Source organism: Vombatus ursinus, unplaced genomic scaffold (assembly GCF_900497805.2).
Source record: "Vombatus ursinus unplaced genomic scaffold, bare-nosed wombat genome assembly UNPS02014841.1, whole genome shotgun sequence".
Taxonomy (NCBI): domain Eukaryota; kingdom Metazoa; phylum Chordata; class Mammalia; order Diprotodontia; family Vombatidae; genus Vombatus; species Vombatus ursinus.
In genome coordinates this window covers 12,242,986-12,270,757 of record NW_020954619.1, presented here as the reverse complement: position 1 = coordinate 12,270,757, position 27,772 = coordinate 12,242,986, and the positions used below count along the sequence as shown (strand labels likewise).

At 37.4% G+C, this 27,772-nt stretch overlaps 1 protein-coding gene across 2 annotated transcripts in view; it reads left to right on the top strand.

Moving 5' to 3' along the window:
* Positions 1 to 27,772, top strand: part of SPTLC3 (serine palmitoyltransferase long chain base subunit 3) — a 192,679-nt gene that overhangs the window by 47,564 nt on the left and 117,343 nt on the right. For both annotated transcript variants that reach the window (XM_027840439.1, XM_027840440.1), the window contains exons 2-4: positions 12,574 to 12,759; positions 26,624 to 26,778; positions 27,503 to 27,651. In XM_027840439.1, coding sequence (XP_027696240.1) covers positions 12,574 to 12,759; positions 26,624 to 26,778; positions 27,503 to 27,651 — 490 coding nt within the window. The remainder of the gene's footprint in view (positions 1 to 12,573; positions 12,760 to 26,623; positions 26,779 to 27,502; positions 27,652 to 27,772) is intronic.

Genomic DNA, 27,772 nt, shown 5'->3' with positions numbered 1-27,772 from the left:
TTTGTTCTGTAGTATTAATTCATAAATGTCTGAATGTATTTACTAGATCTGGAAACCATATTTTTTTCTGTTGTAACTGCTTTTACTATTGATTCATCTGCTTATGTTCAAAGTCCTGAAGTTTTCTTCTTCTTCTTCTTCTTCTTCTTTTTTTTTTTTGGTTAGGCAGTGGGGTTAAGTGACTTGCCTAGGGTCACACAGCTAGTAAGTGTTATGTGTCTGAGGCCACATTTGAACTCAGGTCCTCCTGAATCCAGGGCCGGTGCTCTATCCACTGCGCCACCTTGCTGCCCCTGAAGTTTTCTTCTTTCTGAAATCTTTGGCAACTTCAGTTCTTTTTTTCCCCTTAATTTCCCTTATCACTCACTTTCTGACTCTCTCCTCTTTGATTGTGGTTTCCTTGGGGGCCAGATCTCAAAGTGCTTCAGCTTCCACCCATGCTGGGCATCTCACAGGTCATCAGCTTAGTTCTCTGCCCTGACTTTTAGGGGGACAGAACTGGACAGAGCTGGATGCTGTGCTCTTTCAGTCAGGCTTAGTAGAGTACTGTACTATGACCTCACCCTTCCCTTTACAGACCTATACTGGCCTGTACTGCTCCTTCTGTTCCTTTCTTCTGTTGCCCAGCACTGGCAGTTCAGAGCTCTGTAGAGCTTTCACTCAGGGTTGTCTGTCCTGGCACTGGGTCTGCTACTGCTACAAGGCTGTAGCCCCCAGGTGGCTTTTACTCTTGAGGGACTGCAACTACCTGGCTGCCTGTCATGGCCAGGGCAAATTTCCATAGACTGGACTAGGGGACTCTACAACACAGGAAAGTGTTGTATTGTTCTTGGGTCTACTAGCGCAGCATCACTGCCAAAAGTGTGGGAAAAGGGGGACTTAGTGAGTTCGGGGACAGTGAGCATCAGTTCATGGGTTTGGGGTGGGGGGGGGGGCAAGGTTTAACCTTCTTTTGTATTCCGGTTGTCCCAGACCATGAAGGCAGTAGGAGTTGTTTAACCTTTGGCACATAATTTCTGTTTTGAAAAAGTTTGAGAGATTGTAGACATCAGAGATGATGTCTGGTCCTCTGTTAAATTAAACCCAATTAATCCATCTTGTTGCTCATGTAACCTGGAAGTCTTAAAAATATTTTTATAAAAAATAACAATTTTTTCCAAAACAAAAAAAAATGTACAGAGGAGTGACATTGTCTTTTTTGCAAATCTCTTTAACATCTTATTAACAGAAGACAGCTAGATTCCCATACCTGCTCTGTGGTCAGTCTGTTATAAGTTGTTTTAGTTGAAGTATATGAAAAAAAATAGCCTCACATAAATATGAAGTTGGAAAAGGGAGAAGTGTTTTAATAGGCAAATAGCATTTTAATATTATTATGCAAATAGTTTTGGACTTCAAGGATTCCCCAGGCATCCTCAGACACTAATTGGTGAATTGCCATTACACATGAAGCTTTTCTGGCATGGTAAAACTGGTTATAGCTTATATCACACAGGGATAACCACAGTATCCTCCACATCAAAATGAAGCAATAGATTAGGACTTTTTGGAGGCATAGACAAATATGATAGGATAGTTCTACAATGCTTTGCATTCAACTTATTTTGTTTTTTTCTACTTTTATACATCAAATGAAAAACAAAATAAATTGAGTGGAAGGCATTGTGTAATTGCACTACTGTTCATATTCCTACACCCATCTATTGAAATTATCTTTTCTCTAACTCCTTTCCTGGCTCCTCTTCTCCACCCATCCTAATGCAGGTATAACCCAAAGGTCAGGCCTCAACCTCCTTCTCTTCTCTATTTATGTATTTTCCCTCCAACAATTCTGATTATGGTATCTGGTTCCATCTAGCATTCCTCCTGAAGAAGGAGCAATCTCATACCCCAGGAGTCCTGCTTTAGAAAATAAGCTCTCTGTAGCGGCCCTTCTTCCCTGACCACCATTGCACAAAGAGGTGGAAGATTATCAGCTAAACTGGTCCTTGCAAAGGTTCAACCAAAGCCCAGAAACACCGCAGGGAAGGATAAATCTGAGAACCAGAAAGTTCAAACAAAACAAAAAATAAAAGGAGCAGAAGGAAAACAAAGAAAAGTAATAAACCAAGGAGAGAATGAAGATGACTTGCCTGTAGAAAATGAAGAAATTAAAAATGAAGGGGTCCCAGTCTCTGATTCAGCAGGCAAGAGAGAAGCCAAATATTAATAAAATCTCACACCAAGTGTTTTTTTGTTTGTTTGTTTTGTTTTTGGGGGTTTTTTTTGCAAGGCAAGTAGGGTTAAGTGACTTGCCCAGGGTCACACAGCTAGTAAGTGTCAAGTGTCTGGTCTGAGAACAGATTTGAACTCAGGTCCTCCTGATTCCAGGGCCGTTCCTCTATCCGCTGTGCCACCTAGCTGCCCCTACACCAAGTGTTTTTACAGCTGTCCCTGTTACCTCCTTTCTTGTATAATTCAGAAGAATATTTTTATCAACTGTTTTGTAAATGCAAGTTTTTTAGTAGCTCTAGAAACACAATTTAAGAAGGATGCAATCCCACCTCATCAATTTAATTTTTTGTAAACACATTCATCTAGATGTAACCATCTAAAGTGACTTTATTCAGAATCCTAATTAAAGAGGTGAAATCATGTACTGGTTTGTTGGTATTATTTTTAAAATGTAGCTGCAGATTAAGAGAATTAGGAAGGTGCTGACTGTCTTGAACATACACTTAAAATTCCATAGGCAGTTTTTATATTATATTAAATGAAGAATAGATAGCAATTTGGAGTTGTAACCATGAATTTTAAAGATTTGATTTTAATTAACCTCTATCCATTTTGTTTCTTAGTACATTTGTTTCCTAAATAAAACTGCTCCTTGGTGTTGCATCTCTCTTTCAAAATATTTTATTATCTATGACACTGTTGTCTTTGGTGGCAGTGATTCAATTTTTTCCAGTAACTTTTTTTTTAAGTGAGGCAATTGGGGTTAAGTGACTTGCCCAGAGTCATAAAGCTAGGAAGTATTTTGTGTCTGAGGCTGGATTTGAACTCAAGTCCTCCTGACTCCAGAGCTGGTGCTCTATCCACTGTGCCACCTAGCTGCCCCCCCAGTAACTTTTTTAATGTGCTGTTAAAGACTGGAGAATGTGTACAGTAAGTGTAGCTTTATTAAATACAGAATTAGTTGAACATTGCTTTGTAAAATACCTACTACGTTATCCATATTCAGGATACTGGATTATACCCTGTTTTTAGGGAGACTTGCCTCCAAACTTGAAGTAAGAAAGTCATTGGAATAACAGTCTAGAAAAGGATTACAATCACATAATTTTTAGATTTTTCAATACTAGCATTTTTTAGATGTAATAGTGTCTATGTGCTAATGAGCAAATAAAAACTAATAAAATCTTGATTATAAAGAAAAAACAATTCTTGTGGATTCAAGACAAGTCACAATGAGTCAAGATTATATGATAGCTATCTTCAATATTTGAAAGGCTATCAATGAATATAGAATTAGGCTTCTGTTTGGCTCATGAGGTCAGAACTAGGAAAAATGAGAAACAGATGAAAAGAGGCATATTTAGTTATGATTCAAGAGAAAATTTTCTAATTGATAGGTAACTGTAATTCTAATTGAGCTACCAAACAAACACTGGAATGGGTTGAATTGGGAGGCAGTGGGTTGCTCACCAATGGAGGTTTTAAGCAAAAGTTGAATGACTAGTTGTAAAGTGTATTGTAGATGGAATTTTTTTTTCAGGTATAAGTTACTGAACAAGCTCACCACTGAAATCTCATCAAACTCTGAAATTTTATGACTCTATGATATTAAGCTCTAACCTCTCCCAAGCTTCAATCCTTCATTTCCCACTGTCTGCTGGGCATTTCTACATATGATCCCTTTGTCATTTCAAAGTTAATAAGTCTAAAACCAAGATAAGCCTTTCCCAATCCAACCTTGGCAAGGAAGTCAGCACAAGCTCCTGCAAACAGAGGAAGCAGATGAAGCACTTAAGGAGACTTAAAACAGTTGAAGCTCCAGTAATCAGGAACTGAATCCAAACCATAAACCTGGGCTGTCAGAACAGAAACTGGGAGCAGAATCATTCTCACCTCCCCCCTACCACTCCCCTACTGTTAGCTTTACCATGAATTACATGAAGCCATTGTCGAACCAGGAAGAAGCTTTATTAATGGCCTGGGAAGGCTGAGCATCCCACATGTGAAAGCTCACACGTGAGAGCACGTGTCAACAGATGCTCACCTTTTTATTCCCTATTGTGATTGGAATTTCTCTTCTGGTTCCCCATTGACTGGATACCATAGAAGTTACAGCCTATCCAAAGCTCCTAATTTCCCCACATGAGTCTCTGCCCCTGTTTATATCTCCCACTCCCCACAATTTTGGGACTCTGGCCTTTATTTACTTTTGCCCTTATTTGGTGTTCATCCATACCTAACCTCAGGAACCAGTTTTCACTGGTTAGTCTATTCACCCACCAATTCTACCTTATGGCTTCCTCTGTTCAACTTCCACCTAGCCCCTAGATTGCATTTTTGTGGAAATGAAAACTAGCTATTTCTCACATTCTCTCCCAGTTTAAAGGGACTCCAATGTTGTCACATAGGCATCCACCCCATGATTGACTGATATGCAGAAGCAACATCCCCAACCACATTTTCCACACCTACCACCCCCTTGGTCACTGCACAGGGAATCATGGCACAGCTGCGCATGCACACACACACAATTTGCAGCACAAGAAGCCACAGCAGGAGATCAAAACACCTCCTGGGCACTATGCAGTGTGAAATGGTCACTGTTTCATATGGAATCTTCAGTTTGTGCTCTGCTATGTATATGGAAATGTTCTTTTTTCTTTTTTTGTGTGTGTTAAGAATAAAAAAATTAATAATGGACACTTATTAGAATAAAGAATTTTCAAGCAGTCTTGAAAAAAAAAGGCCAGAACTGAGTAGAAACTCTGAAATATAAACAGGAGTGAAAAGAAACCAAAAAAGATAAATTTTGGGGAGCAATTGGAAGAGGCTGAACAATGATAAAGTGGTTAAAATTTAATAGGGGAGAAGAAAAAAGGATCAGAAAATTAATATTTTCATTAGAGTCAGAAAGGGAATTAAATAAAAGAAATAAAAAGCCTGAGTGTAGTTTTGTTTTGATGATTTGGAGTAAGAGAAAGGGGATACAATAGGGAAGAAATCAGGAAGAAAAGGGAGGAACTTATTATTTCATATAAATGAATTGCATGAGAATATTTTTAAATGGAGGGTAGGCAGCATTTGTCATAATCTCACTCTATCTGAACCAAAAAAAAGAGTTCAACACATGCCTCTTTCTGGTGTTTTTTTTTAATTTACATTTATTTCTTTTCTTCTTTTTCAGACATTATCAACAAGTTTAGAAGAATTTATGAAATGCCTATGTCTTAGGTACTGTGCTAAGTGCTAGGGACAGAAAAAAAGGTTGAAGACAAAGGCATTTCATTACTATTTGCCCTCTCTCCATACTCCCCACTAAATCTTCTCCCCAAGTTAAAAAAAAACATCCCTTGTGACAAGTAAACATAGTCAAGCAAAACAAATCCACACACTGGCTATGTCCAAAAATGTACTTAACATTGCTGATCACACATTTATCACCTCTCTGTCAGGCAGTTAAATAAGATTTTCAAAAATATTGACGCATATACAGTCACAATTATCTCACAAAAATTTCATTACTAATCCTCAAATGGATATGTGATCTAATCATTTGGGAAGTTCCCTCCAATGATGCAAATTACAACCCAGTCATGCTTACCTGTCCTATGGCACTCTTGTCCATTGTCTCCCAAAAGTTTGTCACGTGAGGCATCCTTACTGAGGCTGAGATGCAAGAGAATATGGATCTATTTTCTGCAATATGTGCTAATTTTGGCCTGACAATCAACACCAAGAACACAAGAGGTTCTCCACCAGCTAGCTCTATACCATGTACACATAGAACCTCTTATTACAGCAAATGGAGAAATTCCGAATGCTGGGGATATGTTTACTTACCTTGGCAGTATTTTCCAATGAAGTCCACATAACTGATGAGGTTGATACATGCATCCCCAGAACTAGGTTGGCATTTGGAGGGCTCTGAAAGAAAGTATAGAAGAGAAGAGGCTGCCTCCCAAACTAAAGGTCTACAGAGCCACTATGCTGTCTTCATTGTATGCCTGTGAAACTGGGATAGTCTACCAGCATCATGCCAGCAAACTGAACTGCTTCCTTTTCAATTGTCTTAGGAAAATTTTGAAGATTACCTGGCAAAATAAGATAACCAACACTGAGATCCTCTCTTGAGCTGAACTGCCAAGTGTTCAAACTCTACTACAGAGAATGCAACTCCAATGGCCATATAGCTTGAATGCCAAACATATTTTTACCTAAAAGATTATTTATTTTATGGAGAACTTGCACAAGACAAGTGTCCATATGGAGATCAGAAGAAGAAGTAGTGCAAGGACCTTCTCAAGGTGTCTCTGAAGAACTTTAGTATCAATTGTGAGAGATAGGAGACACTGGCACAGAACCACCCAGCATGGTGTCCCCACATCAAAGAAGGTTCTGTGCTCTGAGCAAAGCAAAATTGCAGTAGCACAAAGGAAACATGTGATCCAAAAATCTACAGACCTCTCTATCCCATATGTTCAAACAGACAATTTGTGTCCCACCTGTGGTAGAGCCTTCTGAGCTTATACTGGAATGATCAGTCACAGTCAAACATACTGTACCTTGACCCCAACTAATCTAATAAGGAAGCACATCATTTTGGGCTTAAGGTGATGGGACTGAAGAATTTCCCTTGACCTCTCTCACATCTAGAACCCTGAAGGTTAGATGTAGCTGGCCACATTCTAAGGATGTGCTCCTAATACAGACACTGCCACCAGGTGATCTGGAGATGTCACTAGGACATCTATGAGGAGAGGAGAAGTCCAAGATCTTCCAGACCTTATGAAGCGACCAATACTTAACTCTGGGGGCAACCTAGTCAAACCTGAAGACAAGGCCTCAAGGTTAAAATTGGTTGAAGTATTTTAACCCCATCCTAACATTAGAGGCCTTCCTTACTTTCTCCAAACATTAGGAGGATAGCAATGGAGTGCTATGGCTGTTCAGCTGTCATCTCTCACTCTTGCCATGTGACCAACTCATCTTCTCTTCTTAATATAAAAATTCTTTGATGACCAATATTTATTATTCTTCTTTAGAGTTACTCATTGATCACAGGTTGAAATCTGCTCACACCCTTCATGTACTGATTGAATGCCCTTTCCAATTTTAGTTCTTTGGAGATAGTAGTGTTGTACATCTTATTGCCATATAACAGTAACATAAGTAAGATATCTGCATTGAAAATATGGGCCTTTACTTTCACGGGCAGGTTGTAGTTAGTAGAAAACCAAATTTTCCAAATATCATTCAACCACTCTCTTCTTCCTGTTCAAGTTTGGACTTTCTAGTTGCCTATCTGTACTGTAGCAGTTAAACATACTATAGGACAAGCTCTATAGAGTAATCATCCAAATGCATGTTGAAATCTTGGCAATAGACAGTCTTCATTCACTTAGTCTTTTCTGTGTGGACAAACAAGCCAAAATCCTTTGAATTATTATAGATATGTTCCAAAAGACTTGACTGGGGCTGATTATTAATATTATTATTATTGTTATTATTATTATTGTTGTTAGCACAATATCATGTGTAAATAGAAGCATTTGGAGGACAAGAAATCCCTCTTTTACCTGCACTGTGTGCTGGTTCACCTCCATCACAGTAGCAAATTCCTTTTGGCAAACATACACTTCCCTCATTTATGAGCTCTGTTATGTGTATTATCAGAGGTGACTTAGGAAACATCAGTTATCTACTGACCTTTATGCCCATCTGCACACCTTTACAAAATCTTCATTAGAGTCATCTGTAAACAAATCAGAGTCATCCTTGATGTTAGTAGGGAATAAGCAGACTTCTAAAAGAGATACTCAACAATGGAGCACATCTTTCCATTTCATAATAAACTAAAATATGTAGAGGATAAAAAATCCTATTGTGCTTACTGTTTGTTGATTACATAAGAAAAAATGTTTATTCCATAGAACAAAATATAACCTGAGAGTTTCTTTTACAACAACGTGTCTCCCACACACACATCAAGATTACTGAAGACCCCTAGGAAGATCTAACAACAGAAATAATCCTATTTGAAGACCCTTGGATAAAAATACTATTATTAACAATAATGAAAGGGAAGTATGGCATAGCTTTGTCTTGGAGTCACAAAAATCTGAGAACAAATACTGCCTCTAACACATATTTCATTCTGACCCCAGGCACGTCACTCAATTTCCCAATGTTCTGGTCATGTCTCTGATACTATAAAGTACACAGAAGGTAGAAGTTTCCTTATCTAGAAATTCTCTATATCCATAAAATCACAGGTCTAATGTCTATCCATGTAAATAAAAATATCTGCTAGCACAAAAAGGTATTTTGTACACCATTACTAGATAATATTTCATCTTAATCATCCTTTTCAAATTTCTATTGTGTAAATTTAATAATATAAAAAACTATTAGCATAGTAATAAATGTATAAAATTTTAAAATATAAACATATTGGAGTTTACAATTCAAAAATTTTTATCAATAGATATGAACAATCAAAAACTTTGCAAAAGGCTTATCTAGAAAAATAAGCATTTTTTATCTACTTTATTCAAGTATGATTGCTGTTACTGGTATGAAGCTATTACTTTTCACAAGAAGCTGACACCTTTAGGTATACCTTATTGACCATCTTCTTATATTTTACTATTCCATGTATTTAGGAAAGGAATAAGAATTTATAGAGCACTTACTATGTGTTAGATACCGTGCTAATTGCTTTTACAAATTTTATATCATTTGATCCTCGTAACGACCTTGTGAGGTAGGTGCTATTATTGTCCCCATTTTCTTAGAGTTGAGTTAACTGAGACAAAAAGAGATTAAGTGACTTGCCCAGGGTCATTCACTTTGTGAGTGTCCAAAGCTGAAGCTGAACTCAGGTTTTCTTGACCCCAGGTCTAGTAATCTATCCACTTCCCCGTTTAGCTGCCAGACAATTCTTCTAACTCAAACTAAACTACTGAGAAGCAAACATATTTTACCACCTGAAGACTTAGAAAACTGGATTGAAAATCACCAGCACAGGGGGCGGAGCCAAGATGGCAGAGTAAGAGCTGTGACTTGCTTGAGCTCTCCCCCAAACTCTTCCAAATACCTATAAAAAATGGCTCTAAAAAAATTCTAGAGCAGTAGAACCCACAAAAAGACTGAGTGAAACAAATTTTCAGCCCAAGACAACCTGAATGATTGATTGGAAAGGTCTTCTGCACCAGACTGGGAGAAGAGCACAATTCAGCTTGGGCCACACAGGTAAAAAACAGGGCCTTGGTGAACCTGGAGCAGTTCTCAGGGGATTGAATCAAGGGGAGCTGAGGCGGTTTCCAGATATCTCAACCTACAAATGCCAAAGACAACTTAGAAGGTCAGTAGGAAAGGTCTACTGACGTCGGTGACAGAGAAGCTTGGTCTCAGCCCCAGTCCCAGCTCTGGGGTGGCAGCTGCTTCCAGAGCTCTTGGACAACAGACTGAGAGGGAAGCAAGTGGCTGATTAGGGGGGGATTGCAGGGATCTTTTTGCTGGTGCTGAGACAGGATTCTCTTGCTTTGTCCATGCTTGGATCGGGGTCGCAGTTCTGGGTGGTGGTCCTGGGGTGAGGAAGAGGGCTAGCATAGTGGAGCTCATAGCGGCAGTGGAGAGAAAATTCTTCTCATAGTTCCAAGGCAGAAAAGAGGGCTTGTGGTCACTCATAGACCACAGCACAGGCCAGGAAAGGAGTAAACACTTGGCTCTTGATCATATCGCCTTGGAAGAACTGAAAACTTACAGGTCCCTAGAAGTATCTCTGAAAACAGCTGCGCAAAACCCCCAAAGCTTGGGACAGTACATTCTCCAAACTGGAAGCAGACCCCTACCTTAACAAAGAGTTTATCACTCAAGTAATTGGCTGGGATCAGCACAAAAAGAGTCAGCAAGCAGCACAAAAAGAGTCAGACCATAGAATCTTACTTTGGTGACAAAGAAGATCAAATCATACAGAAGACAACAAAGTCAAAGCTCCTATATCCAAAGCCTCCAAGAAAAATATGAATTGGTCCCAGGCCACAGAAGAGCTCAAAAAGGATTTTGAGAAGCAAGTAAGAGAAGTAAAGGAAAAACTGGGAAGAGAAATGAGAATGATGCAAGAAAATCATGAAAAACATGTCAACAGCTTGCTAAAGGAGACCCCCCAAAAATGAAGAAAATAACACCTTAAAAAATAGACTAACCCAAATGGCAAAAGAGGTCCAAAAAGTCAATAAGAAGAATGCCTTAAAAAGCAGAATTGGCCAAATGAAAAAGGAAGTCCAAAGCTCAATGAAGAAAATACTTCCTTAAAAATTAGAATGCAGCAATTGGAAGGTAGTGACTTTAACAGAAATCAACACCTTGTAAAACAAAACCAAAAGATTGAAAAAACAGAAGACAATGTGAAACATCTCATTGGAAAAACAACTGACCTGGAAAAGAGATCCAGGAGAGATAATTTAAAAATTATTGGACTATCTTGAGAGCCATGATCAAAAAAAGAGTCTACACATCATCTTTCAAGAAATTATCAAGGAAAATTACCCTGATATTCTAGAACTGGAGGATAAAATATAAATGGAAAGAATCCACCAATCACCTCCTGAAACTGATCCCCAAAGGAAAACTCCTAGAAATATTGTAGCCAAATTCCAGAGTTCCCAGGTCAAGGAGAAAATATTGCAAGCAGCCAGAAAGAAACAATTCAAGTATTGTGGAAACACAATCAGGATAACACAAGATTTAGTAGCTTCTACATTAAGGGACTAGAGAACTTAGGATATAATATTCTGGAGGTCAAAGGAGATAGGATTACAACCAAGAATCACCTACCCAGCAAAACTGAGTATAATCCTTCAGGGGAAAAAATGGACATTTAGTGAAATAGAGGACTTTCAATCATTCTTGAGGAAAAGACTAGAGCTGAATAGAAAATCTGACTTTCAAATACAAGAGTCAAGAGAAGTATGAAAAGGTAAACAAAAAAGAGAAATCATAAGGGATTTATTAAAGTTGAATTGTTTACAATTCCTACATGAAAAGATGATATGTGTAACTCATGAGACCTTTCTCAGTATTAGGGTAGTTGGAGGGAAAAAAAATTATACGAATAGATAGATAGAAGGCACAGGGTGAGTTGAAGATGAAGGGGTGATATCTAAAAAATAAAATTAAGGGGTGAGAGAGGATTATACTGGGAGAAGGAGAAAGGGAGAGGTAGAATAGGGTAAATTATCTCACATGAAAAAGGAACGAAAAAGCTTTTACAGTGGAGAGGAAGTGGGGGAAGGTGAGAAGGAATGAGTGAATCTTATTCTCATCAGATTTAGCCAAAGGAGGGAATAACATACAATTGGGTATGGAAATTTATCTTACCCTACAGGGAAATAGGGGGAAAGGGAATAAGAGAGTAGGGGGTGGGGATGATAGGAGGGAGGGCAGATTGGGTGAGAGGGTAATCAGAAGTAAACACTTCTGAGAAGGGACAGGGTCAAAAGAGAGAACAGAACAAATGAGGGGCAGTACAGGATGAAGGGAAATATAGTTAGTTTTTCACAACATGACTACTATGGAAGTGTTTTGCATGACTACACATATATAACCTGTATGGAGTTGCTTGCCTTCTCAATGAGGGTGGCCGGGGAGGGACGAAGGCAGAAAATTTGGAACCCAAAGTTTTAAAAACAAATGTTAAAAATTGTTTTCACATGCAACTGGGAAATAAGATATACCAGCAATGGGGTATAGAAATCTATCCTACCACAGGAAAACAGAAGGGGAAGGGGATAAGAGAAGGGGGGGGGTGGTGGTGATAGAAGGGAGGGCAGATTGGGGAAGGGGTATTCAGAATGCACGCTGTGTTGGGGGTGGGTGGAGCAGTGAGATGGGGAGAAAATTTGGAACTCAAAATCTTGTGGAAGTGAATGTTGAAAACTAAAAATAAATAAACTAATAAACGTTTAAAAAAAAGAAACTAGGTCAAAGGGCATGAAGAATACTATGAGTCTTGTTCAGTATTTCCAGATTGCTTTGCAAAAAGACTGCACCAATTCAGTCTCAACAGAAGGATAACAGAGTATCTGTCTATCCATAGATCTACCAATTTGGAATTTTATCATTTTTAGTATCTTTACCAATTCCCTGCATATATGTAGTACCAAAAGTTGTTTTAATTTTTATTACTAAGATTCTAAGGGTATGGCTTCTTCTGGTCATTGATGATTTATATTTTATTAAAATGTATGTATCTTTAAAAAAAAGAAAAAGAAAATCACCAGCACATCTGCCTAATGTAGATGTAAACAATTGACAAGCTAGACTACATTAACCTGAGATTTTCTTTTACATTTTCAGGAAAATGGAAAGACACATTTCTATAATAAGCCATTTGTTGAATCTTTTGAAGAAGTACCAATGTACGCTGCTATTTTCACTTACTTGGGTTATGGAATTGGAACATTATTTGGCTACCTCCGAGACTTTTTGAGAAACCATGGAATAGAGAAATGCAACATGGCTGTAGAACGAAAAGAGCAAAAAGTATGTATGAGTACCTTACCCAACCTCCAATAACTCCTATGCTTGTTCATCATTTTTCTGTATGTATATATGTATGTGTACATATGTGTACATATGCGCAAAATGATTTTGACAGAAGGGATATCTGGTATAATTAAATAGTGGACTTTTTAGGTCAGGGGTTCTTAACTTTTTTTGTAGCATGAATCTCCTTAGCAGCCTGGTGAAATTTATAGATCCTTTCTCAGAATAATGTTTTAAATATGTAAAATAAAATACATAGGATTACAAAGGAAATCAGTTATATTGAAACTATTATAAAAAAAAATCTGTAAAAAAAAAAAAATTCACAGATACCAGGTTAAGAATCTCTGATCTAGTTAATTTAGGTTCCTGAAACATTCATTTCATACTCAGTTTAGGACTAATTGACTCAGTTTGGCTAACGTTTAGAATTCTCCATAGGGCTGACACAAATTGCCAAGGCTTTTATATAAATAATGCCATAGATATATGTTCCAATTCAGCCTCTTTGGAGGATGGGGAAGAGGAGATACATGGAAAGAAGGGGTAAATGCTATTATATAGCATCTATGTAGGTATCCTACAATGAAACTAGACAACAATCCTCTATAATGACAGTCATAGATAAATCAAAACAAGAAATACAAAGCAATCATAAAGTAATGATTTTTAAGGTTTTGGTTTTTTTTTTAAACCCCAATAAAACTATAGTCAGAAGATCCAGATTTCAATTCTGGTCCTGACACTTACCACATCTAATTGATGTTGGACTTCCCCTCTTTGGGACTCAGTTTACTCATCTGTATGTAGTGACACCTCTGTGCTTCTCCCTCCCTCACCAAATCCACTCTTATAGATTTCATCTCCACAGTATAACAACTACTAATTTCAAGGTACTTTGTAGGCCCATAATCTTAAAGCTACATAGCTCACAATCTCCATGAGTTACTATACTTTTTTTTTTCTGACTAGGCAATGAGGTTAAGTGACTTGCCCAGGGTCACACAGCTAGTGAGTGTTATGAGTCTGAGGCCAAATTTGAACTCAGGTCCTCCTGACTCCAGGACCCGTTCTCTATCCACTGCACCACCTAGCTGTCCCTAACAATACTTTTAATAGTCAGGTAGGCAGTTGACCCAATTAGCTCAGAGGAAAGATATTTATTGAAATAGTATTATAAGATCAATAGTAACAAAACATCTTCCCATCCCATGAACCAAGAGCACACTTTCATACAACTACACATAGTGTCATTAGGAAAAGAGGGTACACAGAAAACTCTTATAGAAACACACACACAGAGGGGATCCATTTGGCCAATTATTTCTGGGCAGCAGTGAGGAACTATCTGAGGTCATATATCGTAAATTTACAGAAGGTAAAATATTGATTTCATGACTTTATCCAGCAACATTCAGCATGCAGGCAGGAAGATTGGGGGTTGGGGGGAGGAAGTAAATCATTTATGGATACTATGGGATCAAACATTTTATGTTAAAGTTAAAGGCTTTATCTATAAAATCTAGTAAAGCATGGATGTCTGTAACCACTATTAACAATAATGTAACACTTGGCATCAATATTCACTAGAAAAATCAGTCCTCTCATTTGACTCTCCTTGGTTTAAATATTAAGACTATATTTATGTCACAGGAGGAATTTGGCAGGACTCTTTCTTTACCTGTTTTTTCAAACACTTTAGGTGGTAATGGAATTAATGTTTCTGTAAATGTTTGGTAGCATTCACTTGGTCTATGCTTTTTTTTCCTTTGGGGATTCATTTTTTACTTGTTCAATTTAGTTTCCAATTAATTTTAATATATGTTTCCATGGCCATTTACTGAATGTAATTTCTACTGAATTGTGGTCTGAAAAGGATGCATTTAATATTTCTGCTTTCATACATTTGGTTATGAGGTTTTTATGCCTTAGTATTATCAGTTTTTGTGTAGGTGCCACGTACAGCTGAGAAAAAATTCCATTTTCTCCATATGTCTATCATATCTAACTTTTCTAAAATGCTATCCATCTCAACTTCTTTCTTGTTATTTTATGGTTAGATTTATCTAGTTCTGACAGAGCAAAGTTGAGGTCCCTCACTAGTATAGTTTTACTGTCTATTTCCTCCTATAAAATAAATAGAAATAGAAAAGCTAGGACAATTAACGTTTTGTCCTATGAGTTTTCATTTATGATTTTTTGAAATATAGCTCTTAAAAATAGGCTTTAAAAACACTACTGTGTTTCAAATAGAGATATCTGACTACACCTTTAAACCTAAATCACTTTGGCTCTCACAGAATGGACAATAATAGCCCCCACCCAAGCCTCCAAGGCTCACTGTTTAGGTTTTGATGGCTTAGAAGGACCAATTGTTTTCTGCTCTGGCCAGAAACTCTAAGGGTCTTCACCCTTCCAAATTGATAGTTTTGTAATGGCCCTGGACTCCAAATCCAGCATTCCTTTAGTCTCACTGTGCTATGTTTAGTAAAATATCTTGAGGAAACCTTCTGACAGCTATAAATAATGAGTCCTCCCTCAGTAAATACTGAGTGGTGATGATGATTTACAAAAACCTCTGCATTAGAGCAACGGATGAGTTGTTCTCTTTAACCCAAATCTATAGGCCCTAAACTACAAGGAGAAAAGACTACTTACAAACTGGAACCTTAAGTATCTGCTCCTTTCAATCATTTTGTCCCTACTTTTTTGGCCTTGTAATTTCAAACTAATCCAGTCAGATTTTTCCCTAGCACTCATGGGCTATGGTACTACTGCTGGAGTAAGGCTCAAAAATTGATCTGATTCCCTTCACTAAATATTTGTACTGTTAACCCAATGGAGCTTAATGGAATATCATCAAGTTCTACTCATTAATCTTCTACACATTTTATGACTTTCTTCTCAAACCCTCAGTCCCTCCATATTCAACAGATGATCTTACTTCCTCCCACTTTGTAGGGAGTAAATGACTAAAAAAAGAGAAAGAAAAAGTAAATACTATCCACCAAGTTTTTCAGTGTCTACTTGTTCTCTCTTTCCTTCCTTGTTATATCAGAAGAAAATCTGTATCAACTCTAAGGCTAACTCTTCCACCTGCGCACTTTATTCCACTTCCCCTCATCTTTTTCCCCTTCTAGGACTTTGCTGGACCAATCATGTCCCCTCTAACTAAGTAATCTTCAATATCTCCCTTTCTTTTCCTTCTGCCTACAAATATGATCAAAGTTTCCCAAAATGATTTTTAAATTAATTTTTACTGATACCTTTTCTTTTTATAATATTATATTTCTGAATATAACCCTCCCCACTTTCCCTATCAAGCCATCCTTTATAACAAAGATTTAAAAAAAAAGGTAGTTTTGTAAAACTAACCAACTTCAGAAAGTATTTGTAACATTACACAGCCATAGCTCCCCACCTTTGCAAAAAAAGGAAGTATTTTCTCAACTCTATTCTATTGCCAAGCTTTGTGACTATATTTATGCAGCATTTGGTTTTGTTTATTTGTTGATTTGATTTCTTCAATTCATATTATTATACTCACTGTGCATATAATTTTCCTGGTCCTCCTTACTTCACTCTAGATCAATTCATATAAGTCTTAATTCTCCGAGTTAATAATAGTATTAGTATTATCTGAATAATCATATAAATTATATTATGTAATAATTATGGGAATTATTCTAATTCTCATTTGAATCAATAACAATAATTTTCTGAATTCTTCATATTTGTTGTTTCCTATGGTACATTCAAATACTACAATGCTTAACCATTCCCCAAACAAAGAATGCCTACTTAAATTTCCAACTCTTTGCTCCCATAAAAATTACTGCTAGTATTTTTGTTTTTCAGTCATTTTTCAGTCGTGTTCAACTCTTTATGATTCCATTTGGGGTTTTCTTGCCTAAGATACTGGTGTGGTTTGCCATTTCCTTCTCTAGTTCATTTTTAAAGATGAGCAAACTAAGGTAAATGGGGTTAAGTGACTTGTCCAGGGTCACACAGCTAGTAAGTGTCTTGGGACAGATTTGAACTCAGGAAGATGAGTCTTCCTGACTCCAGGCCTGGCACTTTATCCACTGCACTCGCCTAGCTGCTCCGATAAGAGTATTTAATAATCCTTAAAAACAAAACAAAACAAAACAGTGGCACAGTGGATACAGTGCTGGGTCTGGAATCAGGAAGACTCATCTTTGAGTTCAAATCTTGCCTAAATGTTCAAATTATGACTAAAATGACTCAACAACAACAAAAACCCAACAAAAAAATTCACTCTCTTTTAAACTTTCTATCTCACCAAGGAACCTTCTTTCCTGAGGGAAAAGATCAATGGGAAGGCTTTCCCAGGGTATGCCAGCGCACCAGCCCATGCTTTATGCACCATTAAGATCTTTCCTTCCCATTTCCACCGTCACTATTCTTGGACAGTCCTCATTACCACCTCCTCCCTATACTATAGCAATAGATTTCTAACTCAGCTCCCTATTTTCACTTGGTCTTCCCTCCAATCCACACTAAATGCCCCAGTCAATTTAATCTTCCTTATATGCAAATCTGAACATGCTACTTTTCAAAACCTGTAAGTAGCTCCCTCCTTTCTATTAGTCCAAACTCCCTTGTCTAGAATTAGAATCCATCCCAAACCTGGTACCTCCTAATCTTTCCAGCTTAATTTCCCATAATTTCCTTCTAAAATTAGTACATACCAGCCAAATTGGATTTATCATTGCTTTGAACACACTTAATGCATCCTCAGTGCCCTTGCTCACATTGTTCCCATATGTCCGGAATGCTGTTCTACTCCTCACAACACCCCTGACTTCACTTTTTGAAATCTTGCCCATCCTTTAAGGTCCCACCCAAATGCTACCTCCACACACCTGCAGAAATAATCTTTCCTACCTCTGATGTCACATAAAACTTTGTACTTCTCTTATTTTCTTATTTTACTTTGTTTTGCATTATAATTATTGTAGGGAGAATAAGGAGAAAAGGAGAAATTTCCTCTTGCTTTACTCTGCAATATACTATTTTAAGACAATAATAATTATTACTAATTTAGAATAACTATAAGATAAGCTATTGTGTGAGATAGGCTATCCTGAATTTTAATATTCAATTCAAATTCACAAACATTTATTAAAGTCTATTCTGTGCAAGGCACTGTGCTAAGTACTAAGCATATAATATCTTCTGAATTGCCTATTCATAGGGAACAAACTTCCTTTCATCTTAAATCTTTTCCTCGCCCACTCCTTCCATGTAAACACTTTTACTGAAACCCAGCTTCCTCCTGATAACACAGTTTCCCTGAGGACCCTTTCCGGTACTGGCTACACTTTTACTTATTCGTCTCAGCACACTGGTTAAACAGGGGAGTTGGAATACTCCTTGCTCCCCAATGCCACTTCCAGGTTTTTCCCCTTCCTCTATCACTCATCAATCTCTCTTCCTTTGAGGTTCATGCTATTCATATTTACCACTCAATCAAAATTCTGTTAGCTACTATCTATAGACCCCCCCCCCAAAAGACACTCCCTTCCTTCCTCAATGATTTGATACCTGGTTCACAATTTCTCTTTCCTCTTCAACACCTGCCCTCATACTAGGGGACGTCAACATGCATAATGATTCTATCTCAAACATCTGAACCACTTAGTTCCTCACCCTACTAACCTCCCATAAGCCACTCCTCCACCCCACCTCAGTCGCACACAAAGATGGCCATACCCTGAATCTTGCCATCACCCACAAATGTACCACCTCCACGTTCAAGAAGTCTGAAATCCCCTTATCTGACCACAATATATTGGTTTTCCACCTTTCCTTACATAACCCTCTCTTCATTTGCATTATGACCTCCAATTCCTTGACCCCCCCCATTCTCACTCCAGTGACATCAGCCTCTTAGCTGTCGCACAAACAAGATACTCCATCTTAGTATTCTCTATGGCTATCCTCCCTGCCTAGAATGCTCTCACTCCTCCTCTCCAACTACAGACCTTCCTGGCTTCCTTTAAGTCTGAACTAAAATCCCAACTTCTACAGGAAGCCTTCCCCAACCTCTCTTAATTCCAGTGTATTTTCTCTGTTAATTATTTTGTATTTATCCTGTAGCTTGCTTTGCATTTACTTGTTTGCATATTGTTTTCACCTCCACCCCCACCATTAGATTGTAAGCTCCTTGAAGGCAAGGAATATCTTTTGCCTCTTCTTGCATCCTCAGAGCTTAGGACAGTGCCTGGCATAAAGTAGGCATTTAATAAATGTTTGTTGATTGATTGACAGTATGATCATTTCCAATGATTTCTTCAAAGTTCTACTTGCTCCACTGGTACAGACTGAATTCTGTTCACACTTTTTTTTTGTCCTCCTGTGCAATTCTTGTCTGCATCTCTCCATAAACCCTCTAGAGAACTTTCTACCTAACATTTTAGAGACTTGTTTATGGTTCTCTATTTCATAAATACCAATTAAACAATTAAGCTAGATCTGTTATCCTTCATTCTCATCCCATGACCAGTTCCCCTCAATTTACAGTTTTATATACCATGAATAAATACCTTTATGAATTATTTGCAATTTTTATTCTTCTTAGATTCTGTTGCCTCATGGTTCAGACTACATAGCATCAGAGGGTACTTATGTTAAAATGATGGCCTTTCGTAGCAGGAAGCAGGGGATCATGCAAAGCACCTCCCTTCATATGTGCAGAGGTGGACAGCTATTGAGTGTGTAAAATTCCACATACCGTCAGATTTTACTGATGTGTTGGTTAGTTCTGTTAAACTGATTTTTCTCCCATTAAATAAAAAAACTATTAATAAAAGGAATAGCTTGCTGAGTTAGAGAGAAGAAAGGGATATATTTGAAATGAAGGTGATATAAAATAAGCTATTAGTAAAAATTAAAAAGTTTGTGTTGATATTACAGTACTAATTCACTGTGCTTCCTTCTTATTGCTAGAATTTATCATTCATCCTTTATCCTTTATTGTCATGTCAGGTTAATTTTGTCCTTTGCTTATACTAGCCAATTGTATGACTACATTCTTATTTTGCTTATGTTTTTTTCTGCCAAAGAGAATTACTTCGTACTGGAAAGGGCAGAATATATCACTAACAGGAAGTTAATATCCAAGATAAGTAAGAAAATAAAAAGAGAATACCAACTACCCTTGATGAATTAAAACTACCTAGACTAATTCTAGATACCAGATACTCTGGTAGTGAATTACCTGGTAGGCTTAATTGCTGAGCTACTACTATCAATGACCTCTGAAATATCATTGAGAATAGAACTGGAAAAAAACAAGTCACCTTAATTTTCTATAAGGGAAGTCTAAAAATTATAGGCTTATAAGCTTGATTTTGATTCTTGGCAAAATTCTGGAACATTTCGTTAAAATAATGTTAAGTAAACATATAGAAAAGCAATCAATGATCACAAAGAGTCAGTGTGGTTTATCAAAGGTGAATCATGACAAACTGATTCTAACATAACAATAATATATCTATATAAACTGATTCTATTATAAATCACCTAACCCTGTTTACTTTGGTCTCCTCATCTGTAGAATGAGGAAGAGAAGGAAATGGCAAAGCACTCCACTATCTTTGCCAAGAAAACCCTAAATGGTGTCATAAAGAGTCAGTCAACACAAATGAACAACAACAAATTGCCCCTTGGGTGAGATGAGGACTCCTCTACTGGGTTAAGCTGAGATATTATCTCACTCCCAGCAAACAAAGCAAAACAAAAAAAACCTCATTTACTCTAACCCACAGAACTTCTACAAATTTTGTTTTCCATTTTGCTTGGATAAATAGGCTTATTCATTATTTGCTATTTGTAATGGTATTTTGTGTAACAAGTATTTGGGGAAAAGTTGCTCAACTGCCAAGTTTAAACTAAGGCCTACTTTCTGGAGTCCTTAAGAGGTACAATAGAAGCAGATTTATTTCTGAATCCCTAAATACCATATCCTTAGATCAGAGGTACAGTCTCTATTTGGAAATGCGAATTTTTTTTCCAATTCCAAAAACATCCAATTTTTTTCATGACTTATTAAGGGAACAATTTAACCATAATGCAATTTTTATGTTAGTTTATGTATAATTCTGTCCACAAGAAACAGTAAGAATGTAGAAAATTGCACCACTTCACAACAACTCATAAACTACAACCCTTCCCATACCCATTTCCATGAGTAAACCAGTTCTTTTTCAAGGTAAAGTACCATTTATTGTATATCTTCATGTACAGTAGGAACTATGAGAGAGGAAGAATGGTCCCCAAAACCACTCACCCACTTTCTGTCACACTAGCAGTGTGACTCTGGGAAAGTCACTTAACTCCAAATGCCTCACCAAAAAAAAAAAAGACTGAGTCATCTCTTTGTTAATATGAAGACAAGTAATATTGGTAGCTAGGTGGCTTAAGATAGAGTGCCAGGCCTGGAGTCAGAAAGACAAATCTTCCGAGTTCAAATCCGTCCTCAGACACCTATTAGCTGTGTGATCCTGGACAAGTCAAGTCATTTAACCCTATTTGCTTCTGCTTCCTCATCTGTAAAATGAGCTGGAGAAAGGAACAGCAAATCACTCCACTTTTTTTGAAAAGAAAATTTCAAAATGGGGTCACAACGCATCAGACACAACTGAAAAATGACTGAACAACAATACTGTTTGTCAGCATAGTTCATAACTACACCTGAAAATTGAAGATCTAAGAGCCAAAAGGGACCTTTAAGATTATCTGGTTCATTTCCTTTTACAGAAAAGGTACCTAAAATAGTGTGAGATGAACTGAATTATTCTAGGTTACACATCTGTTAAGTAGTAGAGTTACTATTTGAACTTGTTCTAGGTCACACATATAGGTAATTGTGAAAGCTGCCTCTCCTGACCCCTTATAAAGTGCTCATTCTAAATATTCGAAGGGAGATTATCTCTTCAATTTGGAGACATACTTCAACCATGCAGATCACAATTCATCTGTGCCTGCCCAATCTCTGACATTCTTGTCCATGTCTCTCCTTGTTTGCTCCCGGAGTGGGGGAGAGACTGCCTTGAGGCTTTCCACTTCCTTCAGATCATAATATTAGTAGGGAACACAAAAGCTTCAGCTAACAGTCTTGCACAGTATCTCTTTCTACTTTATGCCAAATAAATGAAATGCTTTCTTAAAATTAAAACCAAAAAGTTTTCCAAATATCTTTTCTCAACCAACTTGACCTCAGGCTCAGTTTGGGCTAATTTTCAGGTTTTTACTCCATATTTCTGCAACTGAATTTTTTTTTTCAATAAAATTACCTTCATCTTTCTCAACTGTGTTTCTATCAGAGTTTAAATGCTCCAGAAAAGAATAATGGTTAAAAGACTAGGGCTAAATTTAAATCAGAAAGTCTCTCACAAAACTTTGAATACAGGCAGCTGAGAAAGGGGAGTGTTGAATTCTTTATTTGTCTTAAAAGGTTTATTTTATTAGAATATGAATATGTTTATAAAGTAATTGAAAACTTTAGCCATGACTTTAAAAACTGTGTGCAATGAGAAAGCACTATCTCCTTCATGTTCCTAGCAACAAGAAAATTAAATAGAGATAATTGATTTGTTGTCCAGCTAGGAAAAGATTAAAAATCCACAGGCGAAGGTGGCATTTTAGGTAGTACAGAACATATATATTATGAACAGTCTCAGCCCTGGCTACTTGTCTGTGGGTTTACTCCACAGTCCTGCTCTAGGTTCAGAGCAACAAAGCTGAAAGGCCCAGGGCTGTTAGCCCCGATTGTGGTTATAAAACCCTGGATTGATTCCACAATCATGAAGCTAAAAAACAATATACTGTTTCTCCATGGAGTTCTTGATCACTACTCCATGAGAATACCATTCCTAATCTAAAGTATCTGTTTCAGAGAGTTAGAATGTATGGCTTCCTTCTATTCTACCACTTTTTTGAGTCTCCTTCATTATTACTTGAAATATGCTATTAGGACACTTGATTTGGTTAAGGCTTTCAGGCACACCCTGCTTACTAGATCAGTTGTTTTGAGGATGTGTTGTTTTTCAGTCTTTTAATTTTAATATTTTTCTTTTTTTCTCATGCAGTAATTTACTTGCATTTGAAACATTCTAATTTTCAAATAGTCCTATTTTCATAAGGTTTTGCTCATCTTTTTTTGGGGGGGGGGCTTTTTGGTGAGGTGATCAGGGTTAAGTGACTTGTCCAGCGTCACACAGCTACTAAGTGTTAAGTGTCTGAGGCTGGATTTGAACTCAGGTCTCCTGACTCCAAGGCGAGAGCTCTATTCACTGCACCACCGAGCTGCCCCAAAGCTGGGAAACAATTTTTTTTTTTTTTTTGGTGAGGCAATTGGGGTTAAGTGACTTGCCCGGAGTCACACAGCTAGTGAGTGTTATGTATCTGAGGCTGGATTTGAACTCAGGTCCTCCTGACTCCAGGTCCAGCGGGTTTTGCTCATCTTGTATTAAGCTATTAATTCTCCTTTCAAATATTTAATCTAGAGCTCTAACTTCTTTTCATATTCTTTCCTCTAAAGATTTTATGTTGTGTGTAACATAATTCTAACTCTTACTTCATTTATTTTAAAATGCTAGTTCACCTCGTGTCCAAACTATGTTTTTATCTGAGGATTTGTTTGTAGATGTTAGGGGATGATTTTCTTCTGGGTCTGTCTTGGACATCTCTGGTTCCATAATATTTATTTAATATCAGTGTCATTTTTCTTGCTTATTCACTGGGACTCTGTGTTAAGGCCAGTCTCTGAGCCCTTTTGGAAGGATGTTGAGGCCTTATTTGGTCCTTATCTGTATTAGCCTTATTATCTATACTATCATTGTTCTCAAAGATCTCCAGGCACTGGGTTCTTTGTTCTTCAAGTATCTCAGGGGCATCTCCAGCAAGCAAGCTGTATAGCCACTTTCAGCACCATGATCTAAGTCTGATTTAAGGCATGGTCTGATCACTACCTTCCCAGTCTGACCTTTGCAGGCTGTAAACATAGGTTCAGGATCTGAGTGACTTTGCTGTAGGCCTGGCTCCAGTGAGTGTTCTACTAGGCAGTTGCTGGCCCTAATCCCTAACAACTCCCAGAGGCTCTATAAGTTCAGAGCTATAGAACTACAGGTTCAATCAACAAGTACTTATTAAATAACTGCTTTATGCTAGCTACTAGGGACATAAATATGTGGGAAGGAGAACAAGGACATATTAAATATATTCAGGATAAATATAGAGTTAACAGATGTAAATATATATAAAGTCGTTTAATATACTACAATTTGAAATGGAGGGATTAGCAGTGTGAAAGATCAAGAAAGGATTCATGAAGAAGATGGTACTTGAGTTATATCTTAAAGAAGGAGAGACTTTATGAGAAAGAGCTAAGAAGAGGATTTATTTTAGGCACTTAGGGATGGCCAGTGCAAAGGCACAAAGAGGAGATTGAGTGTTCTGTTTGAGGATACAAAAGGAGGCTAATTTGGATGAGTGCAAGGAGGAGGAAAAATACCTAATGAGGCCGGAAATATAAGCTGGGCCCAGGTAGAATAGGGTTTTAAATTTTATACTAGAAGTGAGAAGCAGCCACTGGAGTTGGCTGAATAAAGGAGTCACATGGTCAGTTCTGTTCTTAAGAAAAATTCCTTTGGCAGCTGTGTAATGAACTGGATGGTGACAGTATAGAGGAATGAAGACCAATTAGGAGATGACTAGAATAATCTAGAAAATTACATGGATGATAATTCAGCAAAGGAGATAGAGGAGAAATCAGATAAATGGGAGAATAAAAAGGAAAATCAAGAGAACAAGGAGTATCATGAAAATCCAGAGAGGAGAGAGTAACCATGGTCAACCAGGTTAAATGTAACAGAAACATCAAAAAGGATGAAGAGTGAAAAAGAACATCAGATTTGGCAATTAAGAAATCACTGACAACTTTGGAAATAGTAATTTTTGTTGAGTGATGAAATTGGAAACAAGAATGCAGCAAAGGGTTTAAGTATGAGATTAGAGGAAGTGGAGGAATCAAGCATAGACAACTTTTTCAAGGAGTCTGGCTGAGAAAGGGAGGAGAGATATGGGATGATAGCTTGAGGGAATGATAGAGTCTAATGAAAGTTTTTTTAAAGAGAAGAACTGAATATAAAAATAAAGGCAAAAGGGTAGGAACTAACTGACAAAGACAAGTTGAAGATCCAAGAGAGGCAGAATGATTAAAAATGCAATCTGCTGAAAAAGACAGGAGAGGATGGGATTAAGTTCACATGGAGAGGGCTTGGCCGGGGCAAAAAGGGCCAACTCTTTGTTATAGACTGCAGGAAAGGAGGAGTAGAAGATTATGTCAAGAAAAGTTTTCATATTGAATGACCTCAATTTTTTCAGAAAAGTAAGAGGTAATGTCCTCAGGTGAGATGGGGAGAAGAACGGAACAGCTTCTGTGGGGAGTGATACCAGGAATTAGGGAGGAACAAAAGGACTGTCTTTTAGGGAGGTGAGGTCCAAGCTCCCTTACCTAGTTACTCAGTTTTAGGCCCCAGCCATGGTTGCTGCCCAGGCTCCAAGACCCTACTGCCGATCAACAGGAGTGTGTTCTTGGTCCACGCGTCGACAGACCCCAACTCAGGACAGCACCGGAAGGTTCTGAGTCCACTGTCCAGGATCAGAGCCATACAGGTCTCAACTCTCCTTTGTCTACCCTACCCCAGGACATAGCTACAGACCCCACCTCTATCCCTATTAAGGCATTCCTGTCTGGAACTCTTCCCCTGTGCCCAGAAGCCCCTGGCTCTCTCCTGTGATAACCCGAGCTAGAAAAGGACCCCCTATGGTTTCTCCTCAGTCTTACCAGTCACCACTCAATCTGGTGCTCTTCTTCTGTCTTTGATCAAGGACTTGTGAGGAGACAGTTGGGCTATACTGCTTTTTCATTCTATCATCTTTGCTAGTTCCAAATAAAAATTCTTCTTCTCCATTAAGATTTTTCTGATCAATCTCCCTTCATTTCTCAGTCACAGTCTGAGAAAAACAGTCCTGGGCAGGAAGAACTGTCACTATGTCTTCTCCCAAACCACAGATGTGAGTACCTTTAGATAAATATCTGTGATTTCATATTGTTGCAGCATTTGTTTTATCTTTAGGATATGCCACTATGTATAAATATGCCGTGACTGAACCTAGGAATAAAGTGTGTGTGTGTGTGTGTGTGTGTGTGTGTGTATATACATATATATATTTTATTATAGGTATTATTCTGTTAAGAGATTTTGAAGAGAACAGTCAAGCTGGTGTCTTTCAGTATGGAAAACAAATATGGATTATATAGGCTCTAGAGGTCATAGAATTACTGGTGTGTTCCTTGAACTCTAACACAGAATAAATGTACACTAACTGTGTTATAATTTAACTTAACGATAAACTGATCAACAACAACAAAATAGAACTTCCCTGATCATCGTAACTAGAAATGATCTCTTCCTCTTCTATGTGTACTCTTCATTTGGCATATACCCTTATAGTGTCTTGTATTATTAGTTTTCATGTCTTATTTCTTCATCTTACTTATAAGCTCTTTAAGGTCAAAGTCCTCCTTTCATAGACTCTCAGGGTTAAAAGGCACCTGAGAGGCCATCTTGTACAACCTGCACCTGAGTAAAACTCCACTCTAAAATACAGCTTTTTTTTTCTTACTTATTTTTACATTACTTTGAATTTTCCGTTGTTTTTATATAGTAGGAACAACATAAATATGTTGATTAACGTAGCCTCCAATATGTCCTTAATTTAAAACAAAAGAGAAAAATATATCAAGACTTAATTATTTCTCTTACAATAGGACTTTGTGCCCCTATATCAAGACTTTGAGAATTTTTATACAAGGAACCTTTACATGAGAATCCGAGATAACTGGAATCGGCCAATCTGCAGTGTTCCAGGGCCTACATTTGATGTGATGGAACGAGTGACAGATGATTACAACTGGACATTTAAGTGAGTCAGTCTGGAAGCATGATAAAGGTTTTTGGTTGAGAGAAAATCCTTCTTGCTGCCATATACGTACAACATTAAACAAAGAAAGCTCTGTCTTCAAGTCAGTTAGCTTTCTCTCTTTCCCATGTGAGGTCTATGTGATGGTTTACCATGATGAAATTTTCTATAGCACTTTGATTTATACTGTAACTGAATTTATGCCTATGCCTATATGTACTGGTTCTAAGAAACAAATCCACACATATGGGTTTTATGGAAAAGAGTTTTAAGAGCAAATTACAAAAAGATGTGGACTCTCTTCTTGGACTCTAATTTTCACCTAAGGTTCCAGTAATGGCCATAATTCAATCTCTTTAAAGATTATTTTGTAAGCTATACAAGCACATTCAGGCATGTTCAGGAAAAAATACGAGCTAGATATTCATTCTTTTTTGTACAGAGGGTACTTTTTCTACTTGAAAAATTCTTGAGCCCCTTGCTAAATTTTAATTATGGAATTACTTTATCCACCACTGGAATGTAACCGTATTATGGCAAAAAGAATTTAGTGACAGGGAAAGAAAAAGAACAACTACTCATTTCAAAAATATTGTTAAGTCATAATTGCAATAATTCGAAGTTGTGAACAGGCCAGAATTTGAATGTTTGGTATACTTATCTGGTTCTGAAATGAAATATAATAAATGATTACTTTTCTTGCTCCTTTGTCATTTATTCACTTTAGGTTTACTGGAAGAATTATTCAGGATGTCATAAATGTGGGTTCTTACAACTATCTCGGCTTTGCAGAAAATAGTAATGAAAGTTTAACAACAGTAAGGAATGTACTAAAGAAATATGGAGTGGGTGTGTGCAGCAGCAGGCAGGAAATGGGTATGTACACTCACTATATGAGTCAATGTTCTATTGCCTCTTGTTATCTTAGTGTCCCTCATCTACTTCAGAGTTGTGAGAATCAAAACATATATAAACATGCTTTCACAATGCAAAATAC